Here is a 26,764-nt window from a genome sequence, read left to right on the forward strand (position 1 = left end):
TAGTTTAAACGAATTTGCCTGGTACTGAAGTTAGGCTTACCAGCATATAATTGCCAGGATTGCCTCTGGAGCCTTTTTCAAAAATCAGCATTACATTAGCTACCCTCCTGTCATCTGATAGAGAGGCTGATTTAAGTGATAGGTTACATACCACTGTTAATAGTTCTGCAATTTCATATTTTAGTTCTTGGGTGAATACTATCTGGTCCTGGTGACTTATTACTGTTTAATTTATCAATTTGTTCAAAAACCTCCTCTCTTGACAATTCAGTCGGGGACAGTTCCTCGCATTTGTCCTGTGAAAAGAATGGCTCAGCTGTGGGAGTCCCCCCCAACATCTTCTGCAAGTGAAGGCCAATGCAAAGAATTTATTTAGCTTCTCTGCAACAGCCTTGTCTTCCTTGAGTGCTCCTTTAATGCCTCAATCATCCAGCGCCCTCACTGACTGTTTTGCAGGCTTCTTGTGATCTACTTAAAAAATATTGTGCTGTTAGTTTTTGTGTCTTTAGTTAGTTTCTCTTCAGATTCTTTCTTGGCCTGCCTTATTTTACTTTTACACTTGACTTGCCAGTGTTCATGCTCCTTTCTATTTTCCTCGCTTGGATTTGACCTTCAATTTCTAAAGGATGCCTTTTTCTCCTCTAACTGCCTCTTTTACTCTGCTGTTTCGCCCTGGGGGTGGTTTTTTTTTTCTTTTTTCTTTTTTGGTTCTCCTACTATTTTTTTTATTTGAGGTATATATTTAGTTTGAGCCTTTATGGTGTTTTTATATATGCATGCAGTTTGCAGGCATTTCACCCTTGTTGACAGTTCCTTTTAATTTCCATGTGACTACATTCCTCATTTTTGTGTGGTTCCCTTTATTGAAGTTAAATACTATGTGGTGGGTTTCTTTGGTATGTTTTCCCTACAGAGATGTTAAATTTTATTACATTATGGTCACTATTACTGAATGGTTCATCTATATTCACCTCTTGGACCAGATCCTGTGCTCCACTTAGGACTAAATCAAGAATTGCCTCTCCCCTTGTAGGTTCCAGGACAAGCTGCTCCAAGAAGCAGTCATTTATGGGTCCAGAAATTTTATCTTTGCAGCCCTTCCTGAGGTGACATATACCCAGTCAATATGAGGATCGTTGAAATCACTCATGGTTATTGCATTTTCTGCTTCTCTAATCTCCCTGAGCACTTTATAATCACCGTAACCATTCTGGTCAGATGGTTGGTAGTATATTCCTACTGCTATAGTCTTATTGTTCTAGCATGGAATTTCTATCCACAGAGATTTTATGGCACAGTTTGATTCATTTAGTCCCAATCACTAGAGGTTTTTAAGAATGGGTTAGACAAAGACCAGACAGGGAAGGTCTAGGTTTATTTGGTCCTGCCTTAGCGCAGGGGGCTGGACTAGATGACCTCTCAGGGTCCCTTCCAAGCCTACATTTCTAAGATCCTTTATCCAAACAAAGCAGGACACAGTGTCCACACAGATGACTTCAGCTTTCTCTCTCTCTCTGGCACACAGTGCAAACAAAGATGGGATCTGAATGCAAAGAAAGACGGTATTCTGTATTTTCAGAGAAGTCCAGAGCTATATAATTTAGATCATTTCTGGCCACTGGATTTGCTCATCTATATCCTTTAATCTTGTCACTCCATTTGCTGTTGTTAAAAATAAATAAAAATGGAACTAAATATTTAATAAGCAGGTTCTTATCAGAGTATTAATAAGATTTTTAGAGAAATCTGTCTTGGTGTACCCCGTTAAAAATCACAGCACGGCATCTCTGAGATATGTAGCAAACTCCCTTGCTATGGATGCTTGGGCTGTTGTGATAGACAGTTTTTTCCCCTAAAGCAAAGGGTCAAATTCATCCTTTGTGTAACTGCACTGGAATAAAATAAAATGTGTTTATGCCAGGGCTAAATTAATCTCATTTAGCAGGACAGAACAGATTACATCCACGCAGACTGAAACACAAGATGGGACCATTTTTATTGCACATGGTCCAACTGTGAAGCATGTTAATATGCAGTACATGCAAGCCAGCTGGTCCCTTATACTTAATCCTCCCTCAGTGTGGGGGGGTGGAGTAGAGGATCTTTTGAGGTCCCAACCCTAACCCCCAGCCCTACACTCCTGTGATTTTGTTTGCACTGCAGGTGCAGTGGGTACTCTCACACACATTGCAAATGTTTATCATAGCACGAGATGAACTGTAAACTCAGCTAATCAGTAGTGAAAGAGGATGGTCCATTGGGTAGGATGCTCGCCTTAGACTGGGAAGCACTGTGTTCAGATCCCTGCTCTTCCACGGACTTGTGTGTGAAGTGTAGCAAATCACTGAGTGCCTCTGTACTACAAGGAAATCTAGCATTTCCCTACTTCACAGTGTGCTGCGAGGAAGGATAAATGTGTTGGAGATTACGAGGTGCGCGAACCCTATGGTAACAGGGACAGGAGACGTATACTAGATAGAATACTCTGTTTTCCTTTCACACTTCAGCCTGTGCAATTAACCCTAGTGTCTTTTTATTGAGAGGCACTCAACAAAGACAGAATTTGTTCACCCTTAGGCTCATACCTGGTTTGGTTTCAACCACCACAGGATCAGAGGGGATGGAAGGTAGACTAATCCCTGCCTTGTTCAATGCCCGTACTCGAAAAATGTAGCATTTCCCCGTCTCCAGGTCAGAAACCTGTGGAAACCCAATGTAATGAATTACACCATGCTAAATAATAAGGAATGCTTGCCTGCTTGGCTTGTATACAAACCCTCATGTGGGTGTTGGCTGTCGGCTGCTTATTTAGTTGCTTCCATTCCTCTGACCCCTCTTCACAGACATCAATGTAATATCCAGTGACTGGACCTGCTCCTGTATACAACGGTGCTTCCCAGTGCAGCATCAGGTTTGTGTCCCGCACCTCGGTGAACCTCACATCATAGGGGGGGCCTGTTTGGAAGAAGGGTAGACTGTCACACAGGGACATCACAACAGACGATGCAGTAACGTGCCTCTGGTGTGAGCCTCAGATCGCAGAGGGCAATGAATGAATGGTGGGTTCAGAAGAGGTCCTTTCTCCAGCAGGCTTTGTATGAAAATGGCCATGTTGTTCTATTTAATGTCATTTGTACTTATGTAACATACAGAGAGGTTTACATAGTGCGTCAGGGTTCCCCATTCTCTGGCAACAGGATTCCAGAGCATGGGGCTCCCAACTGGCTACGTGGCGTAGTGTACAATGATCCTTCTTCTTCTTTATTATTTGTATTACTGTAGCACCTAGGATCCTAGTCATGGACCAGGGTCACATGGTGCTAGGCGCTATACAAACAGAACAAAAAGATGATCTCTGTCCCATAGAGATTCTCCTCGTGCTCTGAGGATGGGATCTCAGAGCCTGAGGTGCCTGCTTTATTTTGTAGCAGATGACTTATTTTTTATCTGTGTTCCTTTAGTACAGTCCCAGGAAAAAGGGTGTCCTAAGCTAGGGGCCATGGGGAGCTGCACCTCTGTGCATGCCTGAGGTAAGAGGTGCTTCTCCGGGACCAGCACGGTTTGTATCTCCTTGCCTGGTGACATGTATGCTAACATTTTAGTGAAAGGGATTCAGATTCCCAACTCACCTGCGTGACTGGGAGATGGGCCCAAGCTGCAAAACTCTGGCACAGATTCCAACCCCAGCCTTCCCAAAATGTGGAAGGAGCTCTGAGCAGGGCTTCTGGTTCTGTCTGCTATACAGATCACAATACGGCTTCTGATGCAAACTTCCCCAAAGTTTAGTGTGTTTGAATCCAGGGTTCTTACCGGAGCTCATCAATATGACCAAATCCATAGTTTTCCAAAAATCTCATAACATCACAGAAGAGTAAGTCAGTTTATCTTATGAAAGGGGGATAGTTAATGTCCCTAGAATTGTTTTCTGGCTGTTGCTGACATGTTGTCCTTACCTGTCTGTGGCATCGTCCATTCCTCACACTTGAACAAGTCACTGGGTTCAGATACTTTCCCGACTCCCGCCATGTTCGTCGCACAAGCACGGAACTCATAGAAATGTCCTTCATTGAGGTTGGTAACCTTTGAGATCAGAAGCAAAGAGATTATTAGCATAGCTTTGTATAGTACAGTGTGTTTGTAATTAGGATCTTTAAGGGCATGTTTTTAGGATGGCATGGAAAGGGTTTATAAAAACCCTTCCTAACCTAGTAACAAAGAGCGTTTGTAGATAATTCAGTGCATCTGTTAAAAACATCCTGTGTACACATTGTATTAGGAAAGAAAAGAGCAACCTGCCAATTAAGATACCCTGAAAACATACTGTTGCCCCTTTGGCCTGAGTGGTTAGCCAAAATGTGGGGTCTTGCAGAGTTGTTTCTGTTAGGAGGAGAAATGACTGATATGAGTCAGGCATAGTCTTGGTGTAATCTGGTGCGTTTACAAAAAACTTACACAAAGTCTTGTTTCCCTGAACAAAGTAGAAACAAACCACAGCAGGCCTTTTTTTTTTTTTTTTTGCTCAGAAATCCCTAACTCTGCCACTCCTGTGAGCTCCATGTCCAAGGAGCCATATCCCTCTACTTCCGCTTCGAGTCACACTCACAGCTGCTTCTCCTGGCTTTCTGCTCTAACACACACAACCTGCAACAGATATCCTACACCTCGCAATCAGGGAAGCTCTTCAGTCCACACAGCTGAGCTCTGACCTACTGTGTGGCCTAGGTCCTTGGGTGGTAGCCCCCATACCCAATGCCATAAAGGGGCTTGATTGCTCTTTCTGTTGAGCCGGAACGAGACCTCACAGGGTCTTAGTAACCCTGTAGAATAATTAGTAAGAGATGTGTGATGCTGAATTATGATGAATTAAGAATAGCAGCAACATTGTATTACTCAGAACTCTCCAAACAGCCCCAGATGCACTGGGCATCAGACTGTGGGACAAACTTGAACTGAATTGCATCCCCCAGGTCCAACAGAGAAGTTGTCAGACTTACTGGGGACACTCAAAGGTGTGGGATGAGGAACAGGGAAAGAGCAAGATGGGGAGGGGGTCTGGGCTACAGAAGGGTCAAGGCTGGAGGAGGAAAATGGCTCACCTCTTCATCTAGCCACCACTCCCTCACACAGAAATGCAGTATTGCATTATGAAATCAGTACCTTGTAAACTCGTTGAACAATAGGTCTGATGTTGACTTCATGCCAGTCTAGCTCAGCAGCATCATGCTGATCTAGGAAGTAGCCCAGAATCTTTCCTCCTCCTTTGTGCTTTGGGGCTTTCCACCCAATAGTCATGTCGTTCTTCCCACAGCTCAGCAGGGCAAAGTCACGTGGGGCTGACGGACGAGCTAATGGTGAGGACAAAAGAGAGAGGAAAATAGATATTGTATGAAATATATTTGGGATCCCGCTGGCGATCCAGAAAAGAGCTGTTGATGTTGAATCAGTGAGAGTGACTTATTTGTGCCAGGCATGTTCACACTGGGCTAGATTTTCATTTCATTACACTACTCTGGCTATGTAAAGGGGCCTTCAAATGGGCCTAATTTTCATTTAAATTGTTTGTGGGGAAACTCCTGGGTGTTTCGGAGCTTTATAGTTTTAACTGGTGCAGGGCAAATGCAAGAGAGGGTCGGGGAAAGGCAGCAGTGTGAGATAATGGAGAACGATGAAGGCACGTGACATGACTGCTGGGAGGCTACTAATGGGGTCTGCACCGGAGAAGTGGAAGATACTGAACCAGATTCCCTGCTCTCTTGCATTTTGTGTGGTCACTTACACCTGTGCCAAATGCATGCAATGCAATGTGAAACACTAACAAATCAGAGTGATAACATTCTACAGTCACTTTGGACAAGTGCAAATGAGGAGACAAGCTGCAAGTCCGAAGAGAATAAAGCCCCCTCTACCTCTACCTGCTCAGGGGTGGGATCATTTACAAGTGGCTAGACCCAGCTGTGCATAAAAGATACATTGACGAGGGAGCTAGTTTTCTGTGCGTGTGCATGTGCAATGCAATACTTACAGATAGCCGGCCTCACAATGATGGGGTCAGATTCTGGTGAGCTGTCACTCACTCCTGCTTCATTGACAGATTTCACACAAAATACATACTCCTTCCCAGGCTGAAGCCCTGGAACAGTAAACCTATGAGAGATCATTAATTTGCTTACACATAGGTGTTCAAAGTAAGGCAAAGAGCCCTTTGGAAGAAAACGGCATTTCAATAGTTTTATCAGTGTGCTACAATTTATTTCTGTGTCATGTGGTTCTTTACCCCTGTAGCTTAAAGCGCATTGACTCACAAAAGTGTTACCTATAGAACAATCAGTAAATAGGGGTCTGATCTTGAGAGTTATTGAGCTGATTCTAGGCACTACAATTCCCAATGAAATCAACCGGAGTTGTGGGCATTTGGCACCTCTCAACATCTGGATCCGATAAAAGAAACTTTAGTGAAGGCCTTCTGCACCGGGGCAAACTTGGAGAGAGAGGGTGTTTAATGGCTGTCTCCCAGCTCTTCTTATTGGATCAGAGTCTCATTCACACTAAGGTCCCTTTACACTGCTCTGCCTGTGGAAAGGGGACTTAAAAGTTTTCACTCACCTTGAGACCTCTTTGTGCTGCTGGACTGCTGTAAAGCAGCCTTTATGTAAATGAGAATCCGGCCCCATTGAGTTTCAGCCTGACAGGTATCTATGCTCTGATGCCACCTGCCCTTTGTGGGCACCAGTGCATTTTACTCATGGGGTGACTGAGCATGTGCTGAGCATCCCCTAAAACGCATTCCACGAGAAGCATCTCTATCAGACCATGCCTGCCCACTGTCCAAAATTGCACTTTCTGAGGGAGTGTGGCCTAATGGATAGACCACTGGACTGGGACTCAGGAGACCTGACTCTGCCACTGGACTGCTGGTGACCTTGTGCAAGTCACTTTCCCCTCCCTGTGCCTCAGTTTCCCCATCTGTAAAACGGGGATAATGATACTGCCCTTCTTGGTAAAGGGCTATATAAGAGCTAGGTATTATTACAGGCATTTTCTAATTCATTAACATCAGGCCGTATAACAAGAGGCATTCCCTTACTCCCCATTCTTGAAAGATGACACATTGTTAAACCACAGAGCAAATACAAATGGTCTGTTGTTCCACAGACACTGCAAGATCTACCTCCCCAGTAATGACTGTGTTCTGACAACACATGGAAACATGTGCTACTTTGCTGCCCCACATGTTAACTTGCCTCAGATGTTAAATTAAATCTGGACATTCCAGAACCTGAACAGTGGTTCGGTTCTAAAAACAGGCAAAGGTTTCAGATGTGTGTTATGTGTGCGCGTATGTGTAGGGAACTTCTTTTTTTATCTGCACCCCATTCCTACCATAAACACAGAAATCCAAGTGAATGCACCGTATTTGCTGAATGGAGGTCAATTGCTAAACTCACTTGTTACACGTCACAGGTTTATTGTTGACAGTCTGCCATTCATCTGTCCCAACCTCCCGACAATATACGTAATAGCCGAGGGGCTCCTGATCCTCCTTCAATTTATCCCAATGCACAACAACAGACGTCTTGGTGTCTCTGAAAGCTAGAACCTGAGAGGGAGGTGGGAGCGGAGCTGAAAAAGGGGAAAAAATGGAACAAAATAAGGTTTATCTATTATAAATTGTAACTCAGTTCCAGGGGTGACTTGGGATGTTTGATATCCTCATGGCCGGGGCATCATTTCCCAAAGCAGAGCACAGTGTCTTGATCCAATCTCCTGATTGCAGCCTGTGGGTGTGTCTGTTTGTCTGTCTCTAGATTTATAAGGCCTCATTCTCCTCTCACACCATTGTAACTCCATTGATAACACAGGAGTTACTCCTGGGGTTTATACCTTCCTAAATCAGAGGAGAATCAGGCCCCAATTCCCAACTCCACATGCTGTTTTGGGGACAAAATACAAAGGTCACACTAAATGGGAGCAGCCAGAGGCACAGAACACCCTGAATGAACTTCAGGCCACCTTCAAACGAGAGAATGAAAAAGGCCAGCACAAGGCCTAGAGGCCTAACTTTGGCATGACACATGGGAAACATGAGTCTTTGCCTCCTCGTATTCTAGACATCTCAGCCCAAATATTACACAATTATCGCCCCCAATCAAACATCCCATGCCCTGCTGCTGCTCATCCTGGAGTCCCCAGAGACTGACTCCATCACCCACCATTGTAGAATAGGGCTGTGGCCTTCCTTCTTGTGCTGCTATGTGCTACATCTGTCTTAGAGCATGCACGACACAGGAGACATTTGAGTGAGTCCCAGAAGTATGCTTGGAATGGAATATAGGGACTTGATCTGTTTCCTCTTTTTAATAACTTTAATTCCAGCCTCATTGGTTGGTTAGATTTACACTGTGTGCTGAGCAACTGCAATGTAATTAAATATGGATTTAAGGCTTTGAGAGACTTCCTGAAGTCCAAGTGAGAGCTGTAATGGTGTACCGCAGTGCACAAAAGAAAGAGAAAAGAAGCCAATGCTAGTGTTATAACATATCACCTTTTCCATGTTATTAGTGTCATGCTTTTTATATTGTTACCTAATGTTGTTCCAGCAGTAATGGGCTCACTGGGCAAGGATGGCTCGCTTACTCCGTATTTGTTAGCAGATCGCACTCGGAAACAGTATGATTTTCCTTTCACAAGATCAAAGAGTGCAAATCTTGGGGAATTCACCACCATCTCCAGATTGACATTTTGCCAGCTGTTGCTGCCTGCAATGGACTGGAAAGGAAAATATGGCAATTTACAATCCAGAGTGATGAAAACTTTCTGGAGCGGTTACTCCCCTGGTCCTACAACATAACTGTGTACTGTTTTTGAGAAATAAAGATCTTCTTTACCTGAACTAAATATTTCTTGGGGGCTAATCTAGCCCCTTCCTTGTCGGCCACAAAGGGCCTCTTTGCGGCAGAGGTGGTGCAGTGCTACTGTGCAGATGGGGAATGGACGCGTGGGGGTAAGATATGAATGGAGCAGGGGAGGGATGGTGGGAAGCCAGAATGTTTGGTACTGTGCAGTTCCTCCCATCCTCTCTACTGCTGATGGCTGGGTAAGGCCCCGTGGAGGTTATTCCATCCATATAGGGGGAGTAGTTTCCTGCATGTGGCCTATGGAAGGAAGATTCCTTCCTCCCTGCCTGCTTGTTGGCTTATCATCATGGGCCAGGCATCAGGATCTGGATTTACGCTCTTTTAAATTTAGTACTAGTGAAAGGCTGACAGAGCCATTTCGGAGGCAGTAGGCCTTCAGTTACCCACACAATGTGCACAGCACTGGCAGTTTCCCCACACACTGCCCTCTCCATGTGTCTCGTTCCAGATCGGGACTGGCCATGCTTAGGAGAGAGAGCGTAACTCAGCATCCATACCTCATTGCCTCTCTGCTGAGGCTACCCTCAAGGGCACTAGTTGTGCTAGAGCCTTTGTGATGTGCAAAGCCTGTCTTCAAGTCACCCACTCATTGTACATAGCCCGCCACTGACAAGCCATCAGCTGGTAAAAGCATTCCGTCACTACTGACCTGTGCTGGACTTTGAGCCGTAACCTAGAGGTAAAAGGGGATGTATTCCACTGCCAGTGTCCAGAGTGGTAATATTCACCCTTCCATAGATTATTTCCTTACCTTTTCCACATAATAACTCAGTGGCTCCTTGCCTCTGGGATCTGGTTCATCCCAGGAGAGGGCCACGTAATCTTCTCTGATCTCACTCGCGTGAACATTGGTGGGTGGCAAAGGAATTTTAATCTTGCCTGTGGGAAGCAAGAATTTGATACCGGTTCAGTGATAACATACCAGGAAAGGAGTCTCCTATTAAACAGGGATGTTTATGCTTTTTCAGTATCAGGTAAGCTCCTTTGGTGTAAAGGAGAGGCCTTTAACTCTTTGCATGCATTGGGGATATATATGCGTTCATTTGGTTGTCAATGTTCTGATAATTTTTAATGATAAATTATTTCATTCTTTGCTCTCATCTTCTTGTTTAAATAAAGGGATGTAGCTGTCGTCATACTCTCACTTGCTCTGGAGGTACAAAGGGCCCAGGATCTTGCCTGCAATGTCCACCTTTGAGTACATTACTTTGCCAGTGTCCCTTTCCATTACACCCAGTTTCAAAACACTAGAGGATTTTGCGGTGCACATTACCAGAACCTTGTGGTCCTTCTTAATCCTATGGCCATGTTCCTGAAGCTCCAGATACAACTCCCTCTCAGGAGTTGAACTGGTAACACAGAGTTCCAGATGGCTGTGTCTGGGCTGAATTCTAACCCTCAGCAACCTCACAATGGGTTGTCTCCACAAGTAAAATTTTCAAAAGTCCCTACATACCATTTTCAAAAGTGAGTTAGGATCCTAAGTCCTATTGAGTTTCAATGAGACTTAGGTTCCTAAGTGCCAAAGTCACTTTTGAAAATGAGACTTATGGCCTGATTTTTAAAGGTATTTTGGTGCCTAGTGGGATTTACAAAAGCATCTGGGTGCCTAACACCATGGTTAACACTCAGTTAGGCATTGCAACACAGTGAAGAACAATGCCTAAATACCAGTAAAAATCTGGGCCTTTGTCACTTTTAAAAATGGAACTTGGGCACTTCTGAAAATTTTATCCCATAATCCTTTGCTTTTAATAAAAACTCTACACTACTCCTTAGACTGAAGTCTCTAGGCTTGACACAATCACAAGTCTAACAGTATCTAATGGCTCCATTATAAACTGGCCTTGTATTTTGGAATGCTTCCGTTTTCTTGGAATGTAAGAAGACATTTTCCTGTGCATATTTCCTCCCAGAGTCCTATGAAGTATTATTTTGGCATCATTGTACAATAACAAGCATTAAAAGGAAGGTTAAGTTTAAGTTTGAAATTACCTTCCAGTTCATCTTTGGAAATTGTAATCTCCTTTCCATCATCATAAGGGATGGCTAGTGATTTAAAAAAAAATCAATATTATTCACAAGGAGAAAAAGCCACAAGTTTAGTGGAAAGACAGAGACAAGAATCCTGAGTTTCCCTATATGCACACAAAGCCCATAAGCTGGGGTAGTTTGGCCTTCTCCCTTGCTGTACCAGTTTGTACCAAGAGAAGTGCGACAAACTGAAAACTAATTAAAAAATTATAGGAACTTCCTTGACATTAAAAATACAAAAACAATCATTTTGAGTTAGACACATTTTAGGCCCAGATTCAGTCTACCCATTGCCACTTTTGTCTTCCCATTGCAAGCACTCCAGACAGTCAGGGGTGTGTGAGCAGAGCTTGAGCACTGTTTGGGTAAGAGAGTAACACATGGAATGATAGGGACAGACACTCAGGTGGTGTCAGTCATCCTGGTTTCATTGGCTTCCCTGGAGCTCTGATGATTTACATCTGCCGAGGATCTACTCACAGTCTTTGCCTACCCAGTGCTGTTCACAAAGTGAGAATGGTGTTTTAGGTCGGTCTGTCTCCAGCTTTTTCAGTCTGGACGAATGACTTCAGCTCGTGATTCCAGCAGGGCTGAGGCATGTTTGCAGCATAGGGGCTGCAGTGATGTTTATGAGAATAGGGCACTTGGGATAAGTCATCCCAAGTTAGCGCCGCAGCCTCACAGAGCACATAGGGGAATAATATCCTGTTTCTGATACGTACTTATCACTCTTTTTTCCTCATTGGGATCTTTCATTGTGACTGGGTCGCTGGCCTTGGAAGGGTTACTGATGCCTGAGTGGTTGACAGCCTTTACCCGGAACTGGTATGTCTTTCCCTCCGTGAGGCACAAAACAGGGCACCTGCAGGTCTTCACGGGCATTTCATTATATGGCATCCACTTGTCTGTGCCCGCCTCGCACCTGCAATGAAGCAAGACCATGCAGTACCTCCATGGTGTTCCCCCAATGTGGCAGCGGGCCTTCTGCAGGCTATAACTTTGGTAAAGGGACCGCTCAGTGCAACAAACATATGTTTACTCACAGGACTGCAGGCTGGGTACTTGCTGCTCTATTTAACTGCATCACAACATAATTGGGGTGGGAGGAGAAAATTCCCATTGATTAAACAGGAATTGAGGAGTGGAGCAGGGTGCCATCCCATAATATTCTGGGTATCCCCAGTAACCCTATCATGACCACTTTACTACAATAACATAATCATACAGACCTTTCAATAAAATAACCGAAGATTGGACTTCCTCCACTATCGCTGGGTGCTACCCAGGAAAGGAGCAGGCAGTCTTTATTTACATCATGGCATTTCACATTGAGGGGGGATCCAGGTGCACCGGCTGTTGCTGCCATAGCATCTAAAGGAATATAGAGCAATTCCGTTAAGCTGTTCTTTCCTGCTTGTGTTCTGAATCTTTCAATCTCCAAACACTCTGTTGTCTACAGAGAGAGGCTGTCATTTTGTGTTCAGCTTGCTGCAGACTGCAACAGAGGAGACACACACACTCTGAGCTCTCTCTCGTGGAGATATTCATCCTGTTCTTTCCTACTCTTCTTATTCATTTGTATTGCAGAAGCATTTAGGGCCCCATGGTGCTAGTGCTGTACAAACTCAGAACAAAAAGATGGTCCCTGCCCCAAAGAGTTTACAATCTTATCTATACTCTTTCTTGTTTCGTTGTTGTCTTTGAGCATGTAGGGAAAACAAACTGTCTGATCTGCATGGTGAGGAAAAAATCCACATTTTAAAACTGTAGATAAATGCATTGAGCTCTAAAAGGAAGACATAACTCCAGAATACAACAATGGAGGAACTTCCTATATTATACTGTGACCCTAATAAATGTACAAGGAATGGAAAATATTAGCAAATTCAATTCTGAATAATTCATATTAAGAGTAATTTCTTTTAAGATTAATAACAAGGTCAATTTTTTTTAAGATCTTGAGAAGAACAAGAACTGACCTACTCAGTGTATAAAAAAAATAATCCAGCATCTGATCAGAGTGAAAAACATTTGTCATGCTGATAAAGCAAACAGGTCCTGCAATTAGAACTGGACAACTGTCCAGCAACCCTGACCTTGTCTTGTAAATCTGAGTAAATGGCTGTTCAGTAACTCTTGTAACTGAAAGCCCACCGTCAATTCTCTGTTTGGCCATTAAGGGCTAAACTGGGTTCCCCACATCAAATCTGAGACGTGTGGCACAGAGCATTTCTCTGAGGGAAGGAATTCGCCCAATGGGGTAATGTCGCCATATCATGATGCTTCTGCATCCCTTGTGGGGATCATTGGCAAGAGTGTTTACATAGCATTGGTGCCATCCCTGCTTTCCCCTCACCCACCCCAACCCTGCCCCCAAATCCCACTGCATAGGGGAGCTGCAGAGCTGAGCTCCATGGTATGCAGACCCCCTGCAACAGCTCCCCAAGTCCTATGCTACTTTGGTTCTGATGTTTCTTGTACCCCACATTGCTGTGGAGAAGGGGGCAGGATTTGCCCCCCCCCCCCCACCAAAAGCAAATGAAATCTATTCTCTACCTCCAGTACTGCCTAGGCCACATCTGATAATTACAGGGGGAAGGATGTTGTGTGTGGTAAACAGGTAGGCCTTTGTTTTCCGTGTTTGGCACTAAGGATTCTGTTGTCCACAGAGGCAGGCAGCCATTTAATGCTCAGTTCAGTGCAGACTGCTACAGAGGAAACACGATGGGAAGTCAACGGGATTTGTGCCTAAAATCCCAAGTGCCTAAGTCACTATTGAAAACGGGATGCAGGCACTTTTGAAATTATTACCCCTGGGTTCAAGTTGGGGGCAATGTGGGAAGGCCTTTCATTGTGAATGAGGCTGTGAATTTTCCCACCCCAATGGATCGGAAAAGTCCTTTTGCTTTAAACAGGATAGAAATCTGTAGGTACCTCTAACAAACACGTAAGCACTCTGCTCATTGTACCCGTCCAGTGTAGGGACACGGATAGTGTAGAATCCCTCATCTTCTTTGTAAGCACACAACACGGTCAAAGAAGCCTCGCGATCCAGACACTTTATTTGCTGGCGATCGGAATCCTTCAGAAACTCGCCTGCAGGGAAATGAAAACTCAGTGGAACTCCACCTGAATGATGCCCTGTTCAGAGGGGCATGTAGCACTTGCACAGAGTGTAAAATGCTAGCAGGACGGGCACTGCAGGGGACCCTGGGCCTATGCTAATACAACACTGCTGCACAGCTAGCAAGGCCCAGATCCTCAAAGAGATTTGATTTCAATGGGAGTTAGGTGCATGAATACCTTTGAGTTGCTGAGCCCAAGTTACTTCTGCCTCGTAGTAGATCTGAGGCATTACAGGCTAAGCTCATTAGCCAGATGAGGAACAAGCTCAAACCCCTGCCTTCTGAGATGCAGTCACACTCTGGCCACATCCTTCTATTTGTTATCCTTTGCTCTTGGTGTACACCAATGCGGGAGGTTTGGGACTAACTTCTACTCAGTGCGGAGGACCCTGAGCCAGAGGAGTAAGTCCATTCACTCTCAGTAAATAGTAGGCATTTGTCCTGAGGGCCACAAGGAGCCATGACACATAGTAACAGTAGCTAGCACTTTTCATGAGCAGATCTCACACTGTCATACAAAGGAGCTTGGTACCCTCATTTTACATATAGGGAAACTGAGGCACAGAGCAGGGAAATGACTTGCCCAAGGTCACCCAACAGGCCAGTGGCAGAGCCAGGCTTAGAATCCATGTACAAATGTACACCAAGCCAGTGTATTTTGGCTCTATCCCCAAGCTTTGGGAGAGTTCAGATATGGATCTAAACTCTGTGATCCAGGCCCATCTCTAGAACACAGCGCAGTCTGCTGCTTGCACAGCTGATTCTAGCAGGCCTACTTGTAAAACAAAGGCAGTCTTACTGTGTTGCTCCTGGGACAGGTGCAGCCTCCCACAGTTTAAAGGCACAGAGGCAATTCGCATCCTGTCAAAGACCAGTGTCCTTGATTTTGCCTCTCTGTTTGTAACCTACCCTCCTACGGGCTGTCTGGGAGGCCTACATTTTACTTCATTCGCCAGTGTCTCCTCTGGCTTTACAGGAATATAATAGCAACATTTTGCACTTCCACTGTGTAGAACCAAGGTTCCTAACAACTCTTTATAAACATGAATTAATTAGGGCTCATGTCACCCCACGAAGCAGGTCTGTATTCTTATCCTTGTTTTACAGATGAAGAAATGGAGGCTCAAGTTAAGGGACATGCCAGAACTGGGGCAGAACTGGGAACAGAATCCAGGAATCCTGGCATCCAGTTCTCTTCTGCAAGCACTAGACCAGAGCTTATAGGGGGAAAGCAGTCGTATCAAAGAAAGCTATGTGGATATGAATACACACCGTCTCTGAACCAGGTGATATCTCGTTGGTGTTGAAGTAGATCAGAAGAAAAGAAGCAGGAAAGGGTAAAAGGTTCCTTCTCTCTGGAAAATAGGGGCTTCAGTGAAAAGGCAAAATCTGCCTCCTGGCCAATGAGTGATCCTGTGAAACAAGAGCAAAACCATGCAGCCATGATTAAGGCTACAGTTTTGTCACGGAGGTCACGATGGTCACAGAAATCGTGAATTTGAGTCAAACTGAGTGGTGTTGTAACCTAGCGCCCAAACTGAATGGTGTTGTAACCTAGCGCTCACGGTTGCAGCGCCACTCAGATTTGGTCCTTCTGCCCCTCTGTCTCCTGAGAGGTGGATGAACCAAACCTGAGTGGCGCTGCGACCCCATGTGCCAGTCTCAAAGCCCAGCACGGGGAGCTGGCCCCAGCTCTGTGGAACAGGAGCTGCTGTTTTGGGGTGAGTGCGGGACTCCTCATTCTATAATCCCCACCCTGCTTTCAGAACATAAGAATGGCCATACTAAATCAGATCAAAGGTCCATCTAGCCCTGTATCCTGTCTTCCGACGGCGGCCAATGCCAGGTGCTTCAGAGGGAATGAACAGAACAGGTCATCATCAAGTGATCCATCCCTTGTTGCCCATTCCCAACTTCTGACAAACAGAGGCTTAGGACACCAGAGTCTTATCGGTTTTTCCCCACACCTCTGCTGTGAAATTTACTAAAAGTTTCCATGCCCAAATCACAGCCCTAGTCACGGTAAAAACAAGAGGCTCCTCGGTTCGTGTCATTATTGTGGTCATTCATCTAGTGCCATAGGTGTGTGTAGTGCTTTTCATAACCATCAGGCTACTGGGAAGAGGTACACCTTGTCTGAACCTGTGCCGGGGGCCTCGGCCCATACATAAAAACTCAGCAACAATAATTTACTCACTTTTGTATATTTCTGAATCGAATCCTGACTCTTTCCCATAATATTCTGTAAAAGAAGGGGGAGGGGATGGGAGGAATAAACACATTTAACGAATTTATGTTTCAATATTTATCTTCCTCTTAATAATATGCAATGATACTTAACTCTTATGTATTGTATCACTTCTTCGAAATATGGTCCACTACAAACATTAAATATTAGCCTTCAAAACACACCTGGGTGGTGACTTCTTCAAGCAGGAACACTTTCCAATGCAGAGCCTTTTACTAGCTTAACAAACTTATAAGGATTACTTCACCCATAAGTGAAATGCAGCCACCTCTGGGGCAGAGCCTGGCATCTACTCAGCACCACATGGCAACACTATGCAACAACACAAGAATGGAAGGGAAGAAGAATATTCTGTTGAAAGTGCTGGGGAGATTTAGGACAGCAGAACATATTAGTTACTGAAGCTGGAATATGGCCTGGACACCGAGGTTTCTGTAGTGGTAAGCCGTACCACTACAGAAAACGATATGGGATCTTTAATGACCACATATGCCTGGACTTCAGGTTTGTGACTCATCCCAAGGACAGCATGTCCAGAAGTACAGAATGTTCCAAGACATGGGCTCACTACTGGCTCAGAGGGAAAAGTGTTACACACTGAATCACCAGCAGCGCTTATTGGGGCACCTACGTGTTTCTTGGAGGTCTCTCCCATGAAAACAACAATCCTAGCCAAACCTTGCAAACTGCTGGGATCACAGAACAAAGTCTAGTGGCTTTGAGCTTAATGCAACGTAATCCCGCAGCTGAAGGAACTGAAGAATTCCAAAACAAGATGAAAATGATTGCGTTTCTTAAACCTCTCATCCTAAATAAATGCATATAAGAATTGATCACATTCATTCTTTCTCAGTAGCCAGTACATGGTAATTAAAATGGATGGAAATCAGGAATCTCAGACCGGGACATTCTGATATCTTTTCCAGAAGTGATTTTCTGTTGCTGTGATGAAAGGGAAGGCAGACAAAACTTTGCACTGCTATGGGGAAATCCCACATTCAGAAGTAGCCTCTCACTTGTTGTTTCCATCTGTCCTGGGCCACAATGGATCATGAAGGTGGCATGCTTTGAGCGTGGCATGAGGAGTGGGGAAGGGAAAGCATTGCTTTAAGGGCATACCTGCTGGCCAGGTAGAAAGGATGGCCCTAAATGAATGAAGCCATGTGATAGCATTATACAGTCATAGGCAGAAGATGATGAATGGGTGGCAATGACTAAAGAGGGGAGTCATGGAGAACATCAAAGGGACTTGCTGGGTTCATCAAGGATAACAAAGAACCCCAAAATATCATTGATAGGCAGGGCAGCCCCACTAACCTAGAGAGCCGTTTGGGCTTGGGACCGCCTAAGACATCAAAGGTATGTCAGGCAATGCAGGGGCCAAGAGAACGACTGCCAGTGGCCTGCTTAGTGGGACATGGAGAGCTTCCAGGCCAAGCCCTATGGCTTTGCTTTGGATTCTGTTTTCAGACTGTTAAACACAAATAGCAAAAGGAAGGGGCATGTTACCAGGATGGCATCAGGCAGGGTCAGGGGAGAAGGAACAACGCAGGCCTGCCAACAGCAAATGTAAGAAGCAATATTTGGAAGTGCCAATAGCACAGAGTTTTGCTCCGACCAGAGACTTCATAAAGGAGAATTTGATCTGGTACTAAGTGGTGCTAGGACAGCTGTCTCCTCCAAGGAGGTTTTCTATAATAGATTCATAGATTCCAAGGCCAGAAGGGACCATTGTGATCAGCTAGTCTGACCTCCTGTATAACACGGGGCACAGAACTCCTCCAAAATAATTCCTAGCACAGATCTTTTAGAAAAACATCCAATCCTGATTTAATAATGGTCAGTGACAGAGAATCCCCCCCAACCCTTGGTAAATTGTTCCAATAGTTAGTTACCCTCACTGTTAAGAGTTTACACCTTATTTCCAATCTGAATTTGTCTAGCTTCAGCTTCCAGCCATTGGATTGTGCTATATCTTTCTCTGCTAGACTGAAGACCCCATTATTAAATATTTGTTCCCCATGTAGGTACTTTTAGACTATGATCAAGTCACCCCTGAACCTTCTCTTTGTTAAATTAAATAGATTGCGCTCCTTCAATCTATCACTACAAGGCAGGTTTTCTAATCCTTTAATTTTTCTCATGTCTCTTCTCTGAACCTTCTCCACATTTTCTGACTGTTGTTTAACATCCTCTTGAGATACTAGTGGAATGGAAAGAGTGATAGAATTGTGGTGTATTGAAAATCGTGTTACAGTTATAAGCTATCACTTTAATTCTCATGGGTTTCAGGGGCTCTGTAGGAAGTGTGCAATCTGGGTTTTTCAGCAGTCAGTCTGCAAAGAACCAGCCTAGAGGAAGGTGCAGTGAGTTGTGCCTCAATCTCTGGAGCAGCCTGCTTTCTCTCTACTTGTTTTTGGTTCTTGCGTGTTAGTATTCTGGATTTTAAGAAATAAAGTCATGTTTAAATTGCAACCTTTTAGACAGAGCATTTTATGTTTTTATCTAATTTTTCTGTTTGTATGCTGTGAACATAACAAGAATCATTTGCCTTGTTCTGTTGTCACACCTGTTTTTTTTTTTTCTCACAAGCAGGGTTTGAAAAGAGTGATTGGGAGAGAGAACGAGGGTGGGTACTCTGTGACCTTTCTCGTGCATGTTATTCAGACCACCCTACTTCTGCTTCTCTCCTTTGGAAGCAGTGGAAAGTGTATTTTCCAGTGCTGTGTGCTGCTTGTTTTCATGCCACTTCATCTATCAGCACCAGGTCAGTTTCATTCCCCTTGCAGAATTTATTGCCAATTCAGGGCAGTAAATCAAGCCAGTTGGAATGTATCCAATCACTCGCGGAAGGATCTTGTTTCTGCTGTCTTTTCCCAGGATCTACTCATAGTTTTAAGCTCCTGATTCTTAGAGATATGTGGCCTGATTTTCCAAGGCACAGAGACACTAAAGTCAATGGGATCTGTGGCTACTCTCACCACCTCTGAAAACCAGGCTAACACAATAAGTTATATAAATACTGCAGTGTGGAATTCCTTCACCATGACAGCCAAACTTTCACTCACACGTTTCCTGCCTGGACTGCCCAATAAATTGTTCTTTATTGCTTTCTTAGCTGCAAATAAATGCCACCATCCAATAGACTTTGCACACTGAAGCCCATGTGGTTCCATTGCTTAGCTTTCGGGAGTTCACCTTTGCTCTGTTTGGATGGTGCAATGTACAAGAGTTCTTGGCAGAAAATCATGCTGTCATGTGTGCTTTTGATTTGCATCTCAGTTTGATTTGCACCCCCGGGGGGCGGATGAGAGAACAAACAACATGTGACAGATGGTAGCCACATTGCTTAATGGAAGGGGCTTAGTTACTACAGTGATGAGCCTGCTATAAGAACCCAATAGTATGGAATAGTTGTACACCCCCGAGCTTTTTACATACTTCCTGCATTAGGATAAGAATTATCCAGGCTGGTCCGCCATGCAAACTAAGGGCTGCCATTGTTATCATAAGTAGAGTTGGGTGAATACCAGCAAACTGAAAAATTTGTTAATTCAAAAAAAAAAAATGGTTTTGGGTCAAACCGAAAACATTTATCCAATTTTTCTGCAAATCAGAAAGTCGAAAAAAAATTAATTTCAAGTTGAATAAAATGTTTCATTTCAGTTCCAAGCACTTTAAAAATGTTTTTGATAGTTTGAATAAAAAAAGCAAAGGAAATTGTGAAACAAAAAGTACTTTTGCACCAAAATATGGAAATGTTTGGATTATTTTAGGGGGTTTTATCACCAAATCAATTTGGTGAAATTGACACAAATTTGCAAAACATTTTGGTGTTGCCAAATCTGCTTTTTTTGCTCCCCCGCTCCCACAAAAAGCTTTGTGCATAAAATTTTGCCCGGTTCTAATTATAAGTGAATATCTGTCTGCAACTGGAGTGTGTATGTGCATGTGTGTATGTGCGTGTGTGCTGATTCTGACTCACGTAGGGCACTATTTAACAACAGATTTTAAAGATAGCATAAACAAAACATGACCCTTAAAATTCTTTGGGCACAGTCTGTTCTTGTGAAAGCTGAGTCTACAAAGGAGATCCAGATTTTATCAGTGCACAACATGCAAAGAAAAGGAACGGTGATAACATGGCCGAGGGTGGAGTAGAGAATTTTTTGAATCATATATACTTTTGTAAGACTCAGCTTTCTGAGTAATTGACCAAGCTGGTTTTTGCATCTCACATTGCCACAGAAGCTCATCTCTCTCATACCAATAAGACCTTTGAAGCAGTAGGTTCACCTCCTATTCCAGAATGGTATCGGTTCCCATCTCTGTTATTCTATTGCCCATGTCAGTCTCACTGAGCATGTTTAGCTGTCCATAGTTCTGTAGGTCTATTCCAGTCCAGGTTTTTATGACAGCATTGTTTTATATATAGATTAGAAATGTCAAGGTCTAAACAATGACCCCATGAGATGCCATTGCATATTCCCTAGAGCTTGGCATAATTTCCCTTTGTAAGTACCAGAACTTTATTTCCAGTTGTTTCCCCATGAATCTGGCTTTAGCTTGGGCAGAATCTTGCTGTATATTTGTCTTGCTATAAAGGAATTCATAAAATGGTCCATGCAGCTTATCTTGGGATGACAACAGATACAGGGAGAGGAGAACCCTGAACGCTCTTCTGTTGGGTTACACTCGGCAACGAGAACTGTGTGTTCTGTGAAGCTCTGCCTGGAGAGATATCTGGGAAAAACAGTGCTCTCAAACTGACATTCAGAAAAAACAACTAGATCCTCCACAGACCTGCTGTGCTTTGAACTGCAGGGCCTGGTAGTATCACTGCAGAAGGGGTCAGCAGCCAGACACAGCACACCTTCACTGCAGTGGTGTTAGTCCACTTCAGGGCTAAATTCTGGGCTGTGTCCAGAAGGGGTCTGAAAGATTTTGGCTAAGTCCAGAGGGGCCACAAGGGACTGAGGCAGAGTAGCCATCTTTGAGGTGTATCTGGGCAGGCCCTGAGGGAGAGGGCCTGACAGGCTCTGACAGAAAGGGTGTGAGGGAGAGATTTGGCCTGAGTCCAGTGGCCTGACTGGGAAGCCAGTTCCATAGCGACTGCTGGTGTAGGAAGCACTAATTCTCTGTTGTGGTCTCCAGGGTATTGCACTAAGCTGCTACAAAACAGCATTTCAGCAAATTAAACAATTAAACACCCAGAGAATCGTGGCAGTGGCCCTTGGCTGGATCCTGCCAACAAGAAGTCCCTATGGCCCAGACTGACAGCAGCCTAAAGGGCTGGGGGATGAGAATGGGACCCTGACTGAGAACAGCCAGGAACTTCAGGCTTCCACCCAAAGGCTATTGCAGAGGCAGAAGGGGAAAGAATGGTGACAGTCAGACGTAGGCTAAGCTAGATCCCCGGGTTATAAATACTGGGTTTCATTGTAACATGAGTCCAGCCATTTTGTTTTCTGTTTGTTTAAACAGAACACACTCTAGTTAAAATCTTTTTAACTCAACTCCTGACAACAGCAAACACCAGGAGAAGAGCTCTTTCAAAGAAGGGCTGTTGCTGTTAGACCACACAAGCTGACCCTGACCATTTGCATGAAACTCCACTAGACAAACTTCCATGCCTCTAACCAAAGTGATCTCACTCCCTGCTTTGAATAAGAGAGGAAATAAAACCATGAAGAAAAACAGTCTGTAGGTAGAGTGTTATAATAAAGAAAAAGTGTGTATGGAAATAAGCTGCTAGCAACTCTGCTTTGCACATGTTACGACTTAGACTAGGGAGGGATAGGTTAGAGGCAAGTCAAATGATTACGAACTAAGGCTCAGATCCTCAAAGGTATTTTGATTTCACTGGAAGGTAGGAGACCTAAATATCTTTGCGGCTCAGGGCCTAAAATTTTGTGCATAAGAAAAGTTAATCCGATATGGATTTTCTTTCTTAGGTTTGTGGTTAATTTACCAACAACCTTTCTGATGGGTTGGCTATTTGTCTCTGTAATGACAATAGAAATTGTTTTATGGACAGTTTACCATGGAAAACATATTGATTGATGCTTTTTAAATATATTTTTTAAATCCAATTGTTCTTCCCTCCTACCTCTCCCCCCATCACGAAGGCTTAGCTAGACAACCTACTGCATCCCCCTTGTTCATGTGTATGTGATTAATACAGTAATTTCTTTTAACGAAAACAAATAGAAAAATCCATAAAAAATGTTTAAAAGGAAACTTACTCTGGACAAGCACCGTAGCAAATGAATAGGCCTCACCATATGGATTTTTAACTTCAACACTGTATTCAGCAGAGTCTTCCAAGGAGCATCTGTAAGAAATGGTTTGTTTTTCCTTTTAAATTTCAGTCTTTGATGCTTCCGCTCGAGGGTTAAATCTGAGCAGTGCATGTCAATAGGGGTTGGTCTTTAAGACCAAAAGTTAAAAGAGAAGTCTTGTTTTTTGCCAAGTCTTTTTTGGAATGCAGGAGTCGGGCATTATGGACACTTAGAAGTCAAATAATAGAATTATAGAATATCAGGATTGGAAGGGACCTCAGGAGGTCATCTAGTCCAACCCCCTGCTCAATATATTGTTCTTCTGATATACAAGGAATTATGCACATAAGGTGAGATTCTCAGAATAAGGGCCTATGCATCACATTAATTCCACTGAAGACCTGGCCTTATATATATTACACATATATCTTGCAGGCTTTTTGTTTCTGTAGAAAGGTATCAGTCCATCCAGATTTGTACAGTGCCCTGAGTACACTTAATGCCAAAATGATGAGGTATCCCTAATCTACTGTAGGAAACAAAGTAGAGTAATGAGGATCTGCAATAGATCATAGAGATTTTGCATCTACCTCCATTTATACAGGTTCAAACAAAATAAAATAATATTTAAAGCCCAATGAGCTATTAGAAGTGTTGGGTCAACCTCACAATGGGCAGAGATTTGCTCCAGGTAAATTCCTAGAGCCCTGGAGCAAGGCAGTGGAGAATCAGACTCCAGATGCATTTCCAGTCCTCCTCCAGCCCTCTTTGTTCTACAGAACTGGCCTGGGAATCTCAGCATACCAGGCCTTGCTGCTAATGAAGAAGAAGCTAAGCAGAAGGTCTGTACATTACCTATTGATGTCTAGTGTGAGCATGCCAAACTTGTTCTGGATCCTGTATTTCCCTGCTGGAGCCAGTCGGGGATCAATACGGACTCCATTTTTATACCTAGTTGAATATAAAATGACACACTGTTCAAGAGGGATGTTCTAGTTTAGATGAAAATTAATGGGTGTATTTAACAGCTTGTTTTCAAATTAACACCATCAGCCACATATATTCATGGGGCACAGCAGAACAGGGGAGTGGACAGCTGGTCACAGCTCTCTGATTCTCTGCCCCAGCACATGTTAGAGCAGTCTCAGGGCTGCTTTACCTTGTTCCACCTGGCTATGGTCGCCTAGGGACCAAAAAAGCTGGGGATTGCCAGAGTGCATCACTCTCCAACCACTCCACCTGCTCGCTGCTTCCTACCTTATTTGTTTCCCCCCGCCCCCGCTCTGGGGGTTGCAGGAAGGGAGGTATAGGAGCTGGCTTTTTTGGTTCTGACTACTGCAGACATCTGGCTCCCTTTGCACTGCTGGAAAGGTGCAAAAGGACCAGAGTAGGGAAGTTAATCTGCCCCCAAAGCCCATCTGAAACTTTGACAGTAGAGGAGATTTTCCCCTAGTAAAGTCATTGAAATTAATGTTTGACTATTTCAGGCATTTTCATTTGAGGACAATCAATTTGACTGTCAAACTGAGCAAGGACCTAGGTGCACAATGTGTGAAATGTTATTCCTGGCCTCCTTGTTGTTTCTGCCCGGCTGTTGTTAACAGTAACTTCTGCAGACAATCCCAAGAGATCTCAACAACATTTTCCATCCTGTGAGTTTGTAACTAAGCAAAGCTCAGTAAACAGAAAAGAGTCACTTCATATTTCTCAAATTTTAGTGGCCAGGGCAGTTTAATCCCAAGGCACGTACGGTATGCTGACTGTTAGTCCAGCCCTGATGGCGAATGTCCAGTGTGTCTGCACCTGTCTAGTGCATCGGAGAAATAGTCTCGTCGGCTCTAAGATGCTTTCCAATGACTAAGATTCATGAGCACAAGCTGGAGATGGGGGGGCTTTAGCACAGTGGCCACTCTCCAAAGCTAAGTTCTGTATTGGTACATAGGTGACAATGCTCTGACAGCTGAGATAACTCTGGAGGGAGTGAATCAAAGAGGTCACATTCTGAAAAAGTTTGTATGGAACTGTCTTTAAGAGCAAATGTAAAGCCTGTCCATAAACCTCCCTGAAGCTTGTAACGGGCTAGAGGAATTGAGGCATGTCAGCTTCAGAGTCAGTTCCACCAATGTACAATTCATCTTGTTTAGTTTGCTTATTTGTGTAACTCTTATAACTCTAGATGTGGATTGTAAGCTCTTTGGGGCAGGGACTTGTTCTGTGCTTGTACAGCGCCCAGCACAGTGGGACCCTGGTCCATGACTAGGGCTCCTAAGTGCTACTATAATACAAATAAATAATAAAATAACATTGCCTCATTTAGGCATCTCTGGAGCGCTCACTCCTACACTCTGCATTGGATACAAGGATTTACTACAGTTTATGGGAAGACTATGATGTAAACTAAAAAGTCCATCTCCTCCTTTGAGTAGCAGCCTATTTGTAGAAGTCTCCTGTTCTCTCCCCTCTACCAAACCTCCCCCCCAGGTCAAAATAAAAGCAAGGATGATGTCCAGACCAGAAGTAAGATTAGAAACAACAGCTCCTAAACTGGAACATACTAGGAGTTTCTTGAAATATTTTGTGTCATCCTTTGCTACAAATGGGTAAATAAATAAATAATCCCTGATCAGAGTCAACAGAAGCATCCCGTCTATACAGCAACAACACCCCTGCTTGGAAGAAACATACCTCTTATCATTGCTTACTCTGGAACAGCTGATTTTCTGCCACCATCACACTGTTTTGCTACGTGGACTGTATATATCTGGGCTAAGTCAACAACTAATTTGTCCCACCTGGATAAGATATTTGCTAATGGGCATGAGCCACAGAGTTTTGGATCCAGATTCAGTACTCCCCAGAGTTTGAGGGTGTTGGTCTCTGAGGTTTTGGGCTGGTTTAATCTCTGCCAAAGAACCTAGACTTTTGGGACTTAGCCTGACCACTGTCAAACTTGTTAGAGAGAGATATCATAAATTATTTTAAGAGACTGCAGGAGGGCTTCCTCTAAGTATCAAAATCTGTTTGTGCTGGGGGCTCATTTACTTCTGGTCTGAGGCCAAATCGAAAGCTTTAGGGAGTAGTCTTGTTATTATGTAATACGTTCTAGTACACAACTATAAAGGGCCTCAGAGCCTTCCCTAGCTCGGCTCAGAACTTCTCTGTAACACACTGTGTTTGAGCAGGTGTAGGTGGTGCAGCAGCAGCATTGGAGAAAGGGCGAGACCTTTCCTTCTATTCCAGAGGAGGGAGAAGGAAATATTCTTTCGTTTTCTGGTGAGAGCTTCCACATGGAAATCAGAAGAGGGTATAACCAGGTGGGAAGGAGGATCAGAATCAGGCCCTTTTGAAACAAATGAGCATTCCACAACTGCCTGTTTGCAGACACCAGAGTCTGGGGTAACAGGTTTTCCTGCTCCTCTCCAGTGCTCATACATACCTCCTCATACCCAGGCACCTCCAAACTCAGAACCCATACAGAGATACATAGGCAACTGCCCCTGCACATGCACATGCCTGTGTCCTGAGCCTGATATCATTTACACTGGCATTTATCAGGAGTAATTTCACTGAAGTCCCTGGAATTATATATGTAAGCCTCGCTTGCTGAGTGTAGCCCTGTCTCCCTGTAATGGATGAACCATGCTGAGATTCTTATAGCTCAGGCAGTAGATTAGAGGCTCACGCTTTTAGGTCCATAAGTCCTGGGTTCTATTCCCACTGCTGACAACACAGTCAGAGGTGCTGGGTTATACACTGGTGAGAGTTCAATATCAAGCATTCATCAACTGCTGAGACTTCATTTCCAGGATTGTGGTCTCTGGTAAGAGCTGCGTCAGAAAGGCCACAATGGGTGTAGGCAACAGGCCTGAGCTGACATCCATTGGAGCCAAATGGCAAAGCTCCCATTTGCTTTAGCAGTGCAGAATCTGGACCCATACGGGCCTGATGCTCACTTACACTAAGGCCCCTTACATCACTTTGGCATCGGTAAATAAGAGAGGACTGGCTCTTCTGTCTTTACTTTGAGAATGTGAAACATTGGTTAAAAGAAAAGGAGTATTTGTGGCACCTTAGAGACTAACCAATTTATTTGAGCATAAGCTTTCGTGAGCTACAGCTCACTTCATCGGATGCATACTGTGGAAAATACAGAAGATGTTT

General features: G+C 44.0%; 1 protein-coding gene across 1 annotated transcript in view; it reads right to left on the reverse strand.

Annotated features, from left to right (window-relative positions):
• MYOM3 (myomesin 3) overlaps positions 1 to 26,764 on the reverse strand; it is a 72,756-nt gene that overhangs the window by 22,279 nt on the left and 23,713 nt on the right. Inside the window, exons 6-21 of the mRNA XM_037882006.2 lie at positions 23,459 to 23,554; positions 22,568 to 22,656; positions 16,272 to 16,316; positions 15,347 to 15,487; positions 13,884 to 14,045; positions 12,179 to 12,320; positions 11,672 to 11,871; positions 10,911 to 10,964; positions 9,667 to 9,794; positions 8,583 to 8,766; positions 7,446 to 7,620; positions 6,023 to 6,144; positions 5,158 to 5,345; positions 3,954 to 4,080; positions 2,777 to 2,955; positions 2,586 to 2,700 (exon numbers count right to left, since the gene is read on the reverse strand). Coding sequence (XP_037737934.1) covers positions 2,586 to 2,700; positions 2,777 to 2,955; positions 3,954 to 4,080; positions 5,158 to 5,345; positions 6,023 to 6,144; positions 7,446 to 7,620; positions 8,583 to 8,766; positions 9,667 to 9,794; positions 10,911 to 10,964; positions 11,672 to 11,871; positions 12,179 to 12,320; positions 13,884 to 14,045; positions 15,347 to 15,487; positions 16,272 to 16,316; positions 22,568 to 22,656; positions 23,459 to 23,554 — 2,147 coding nt within the window. The remainder of the gene's footprint in view (positions 1 to 2,585; positions 2,701 to 2,776; positions 2,956 to 3,953; positions 4,081 to 5,157; positions 5,346 to 6,022; positions 6,145 to 7,445; positions 7,621 to 8,582; positions 8,767 to 9,666; positions 9,795 to 10,910; positions 10,965 to 11,671; positions 11,872 to 12,178; positions 12,321 to 13,883; positions 14,046 to 15,346; positions 15,488 to 16,271; positions 16,317 to 22,567; positions 22,657 to 23,458; positions 23,555 to 26,764) is intronic.

This window comes from Chelonia mydas, chromosome 19 (assembly GCF_015237465.2).
Source record: "Chelonia mydas isolate rCheMyd1 chromosome 19, rCheMyd1.pri.v2, whole genome shotgun sequence".
NCBI classification, from domain to species: domain Eukaryota; kingdom Metazoa; phylum Chordata; order Testudines; family Cheloniidae; genus Chelonia; species Chelonia mydas.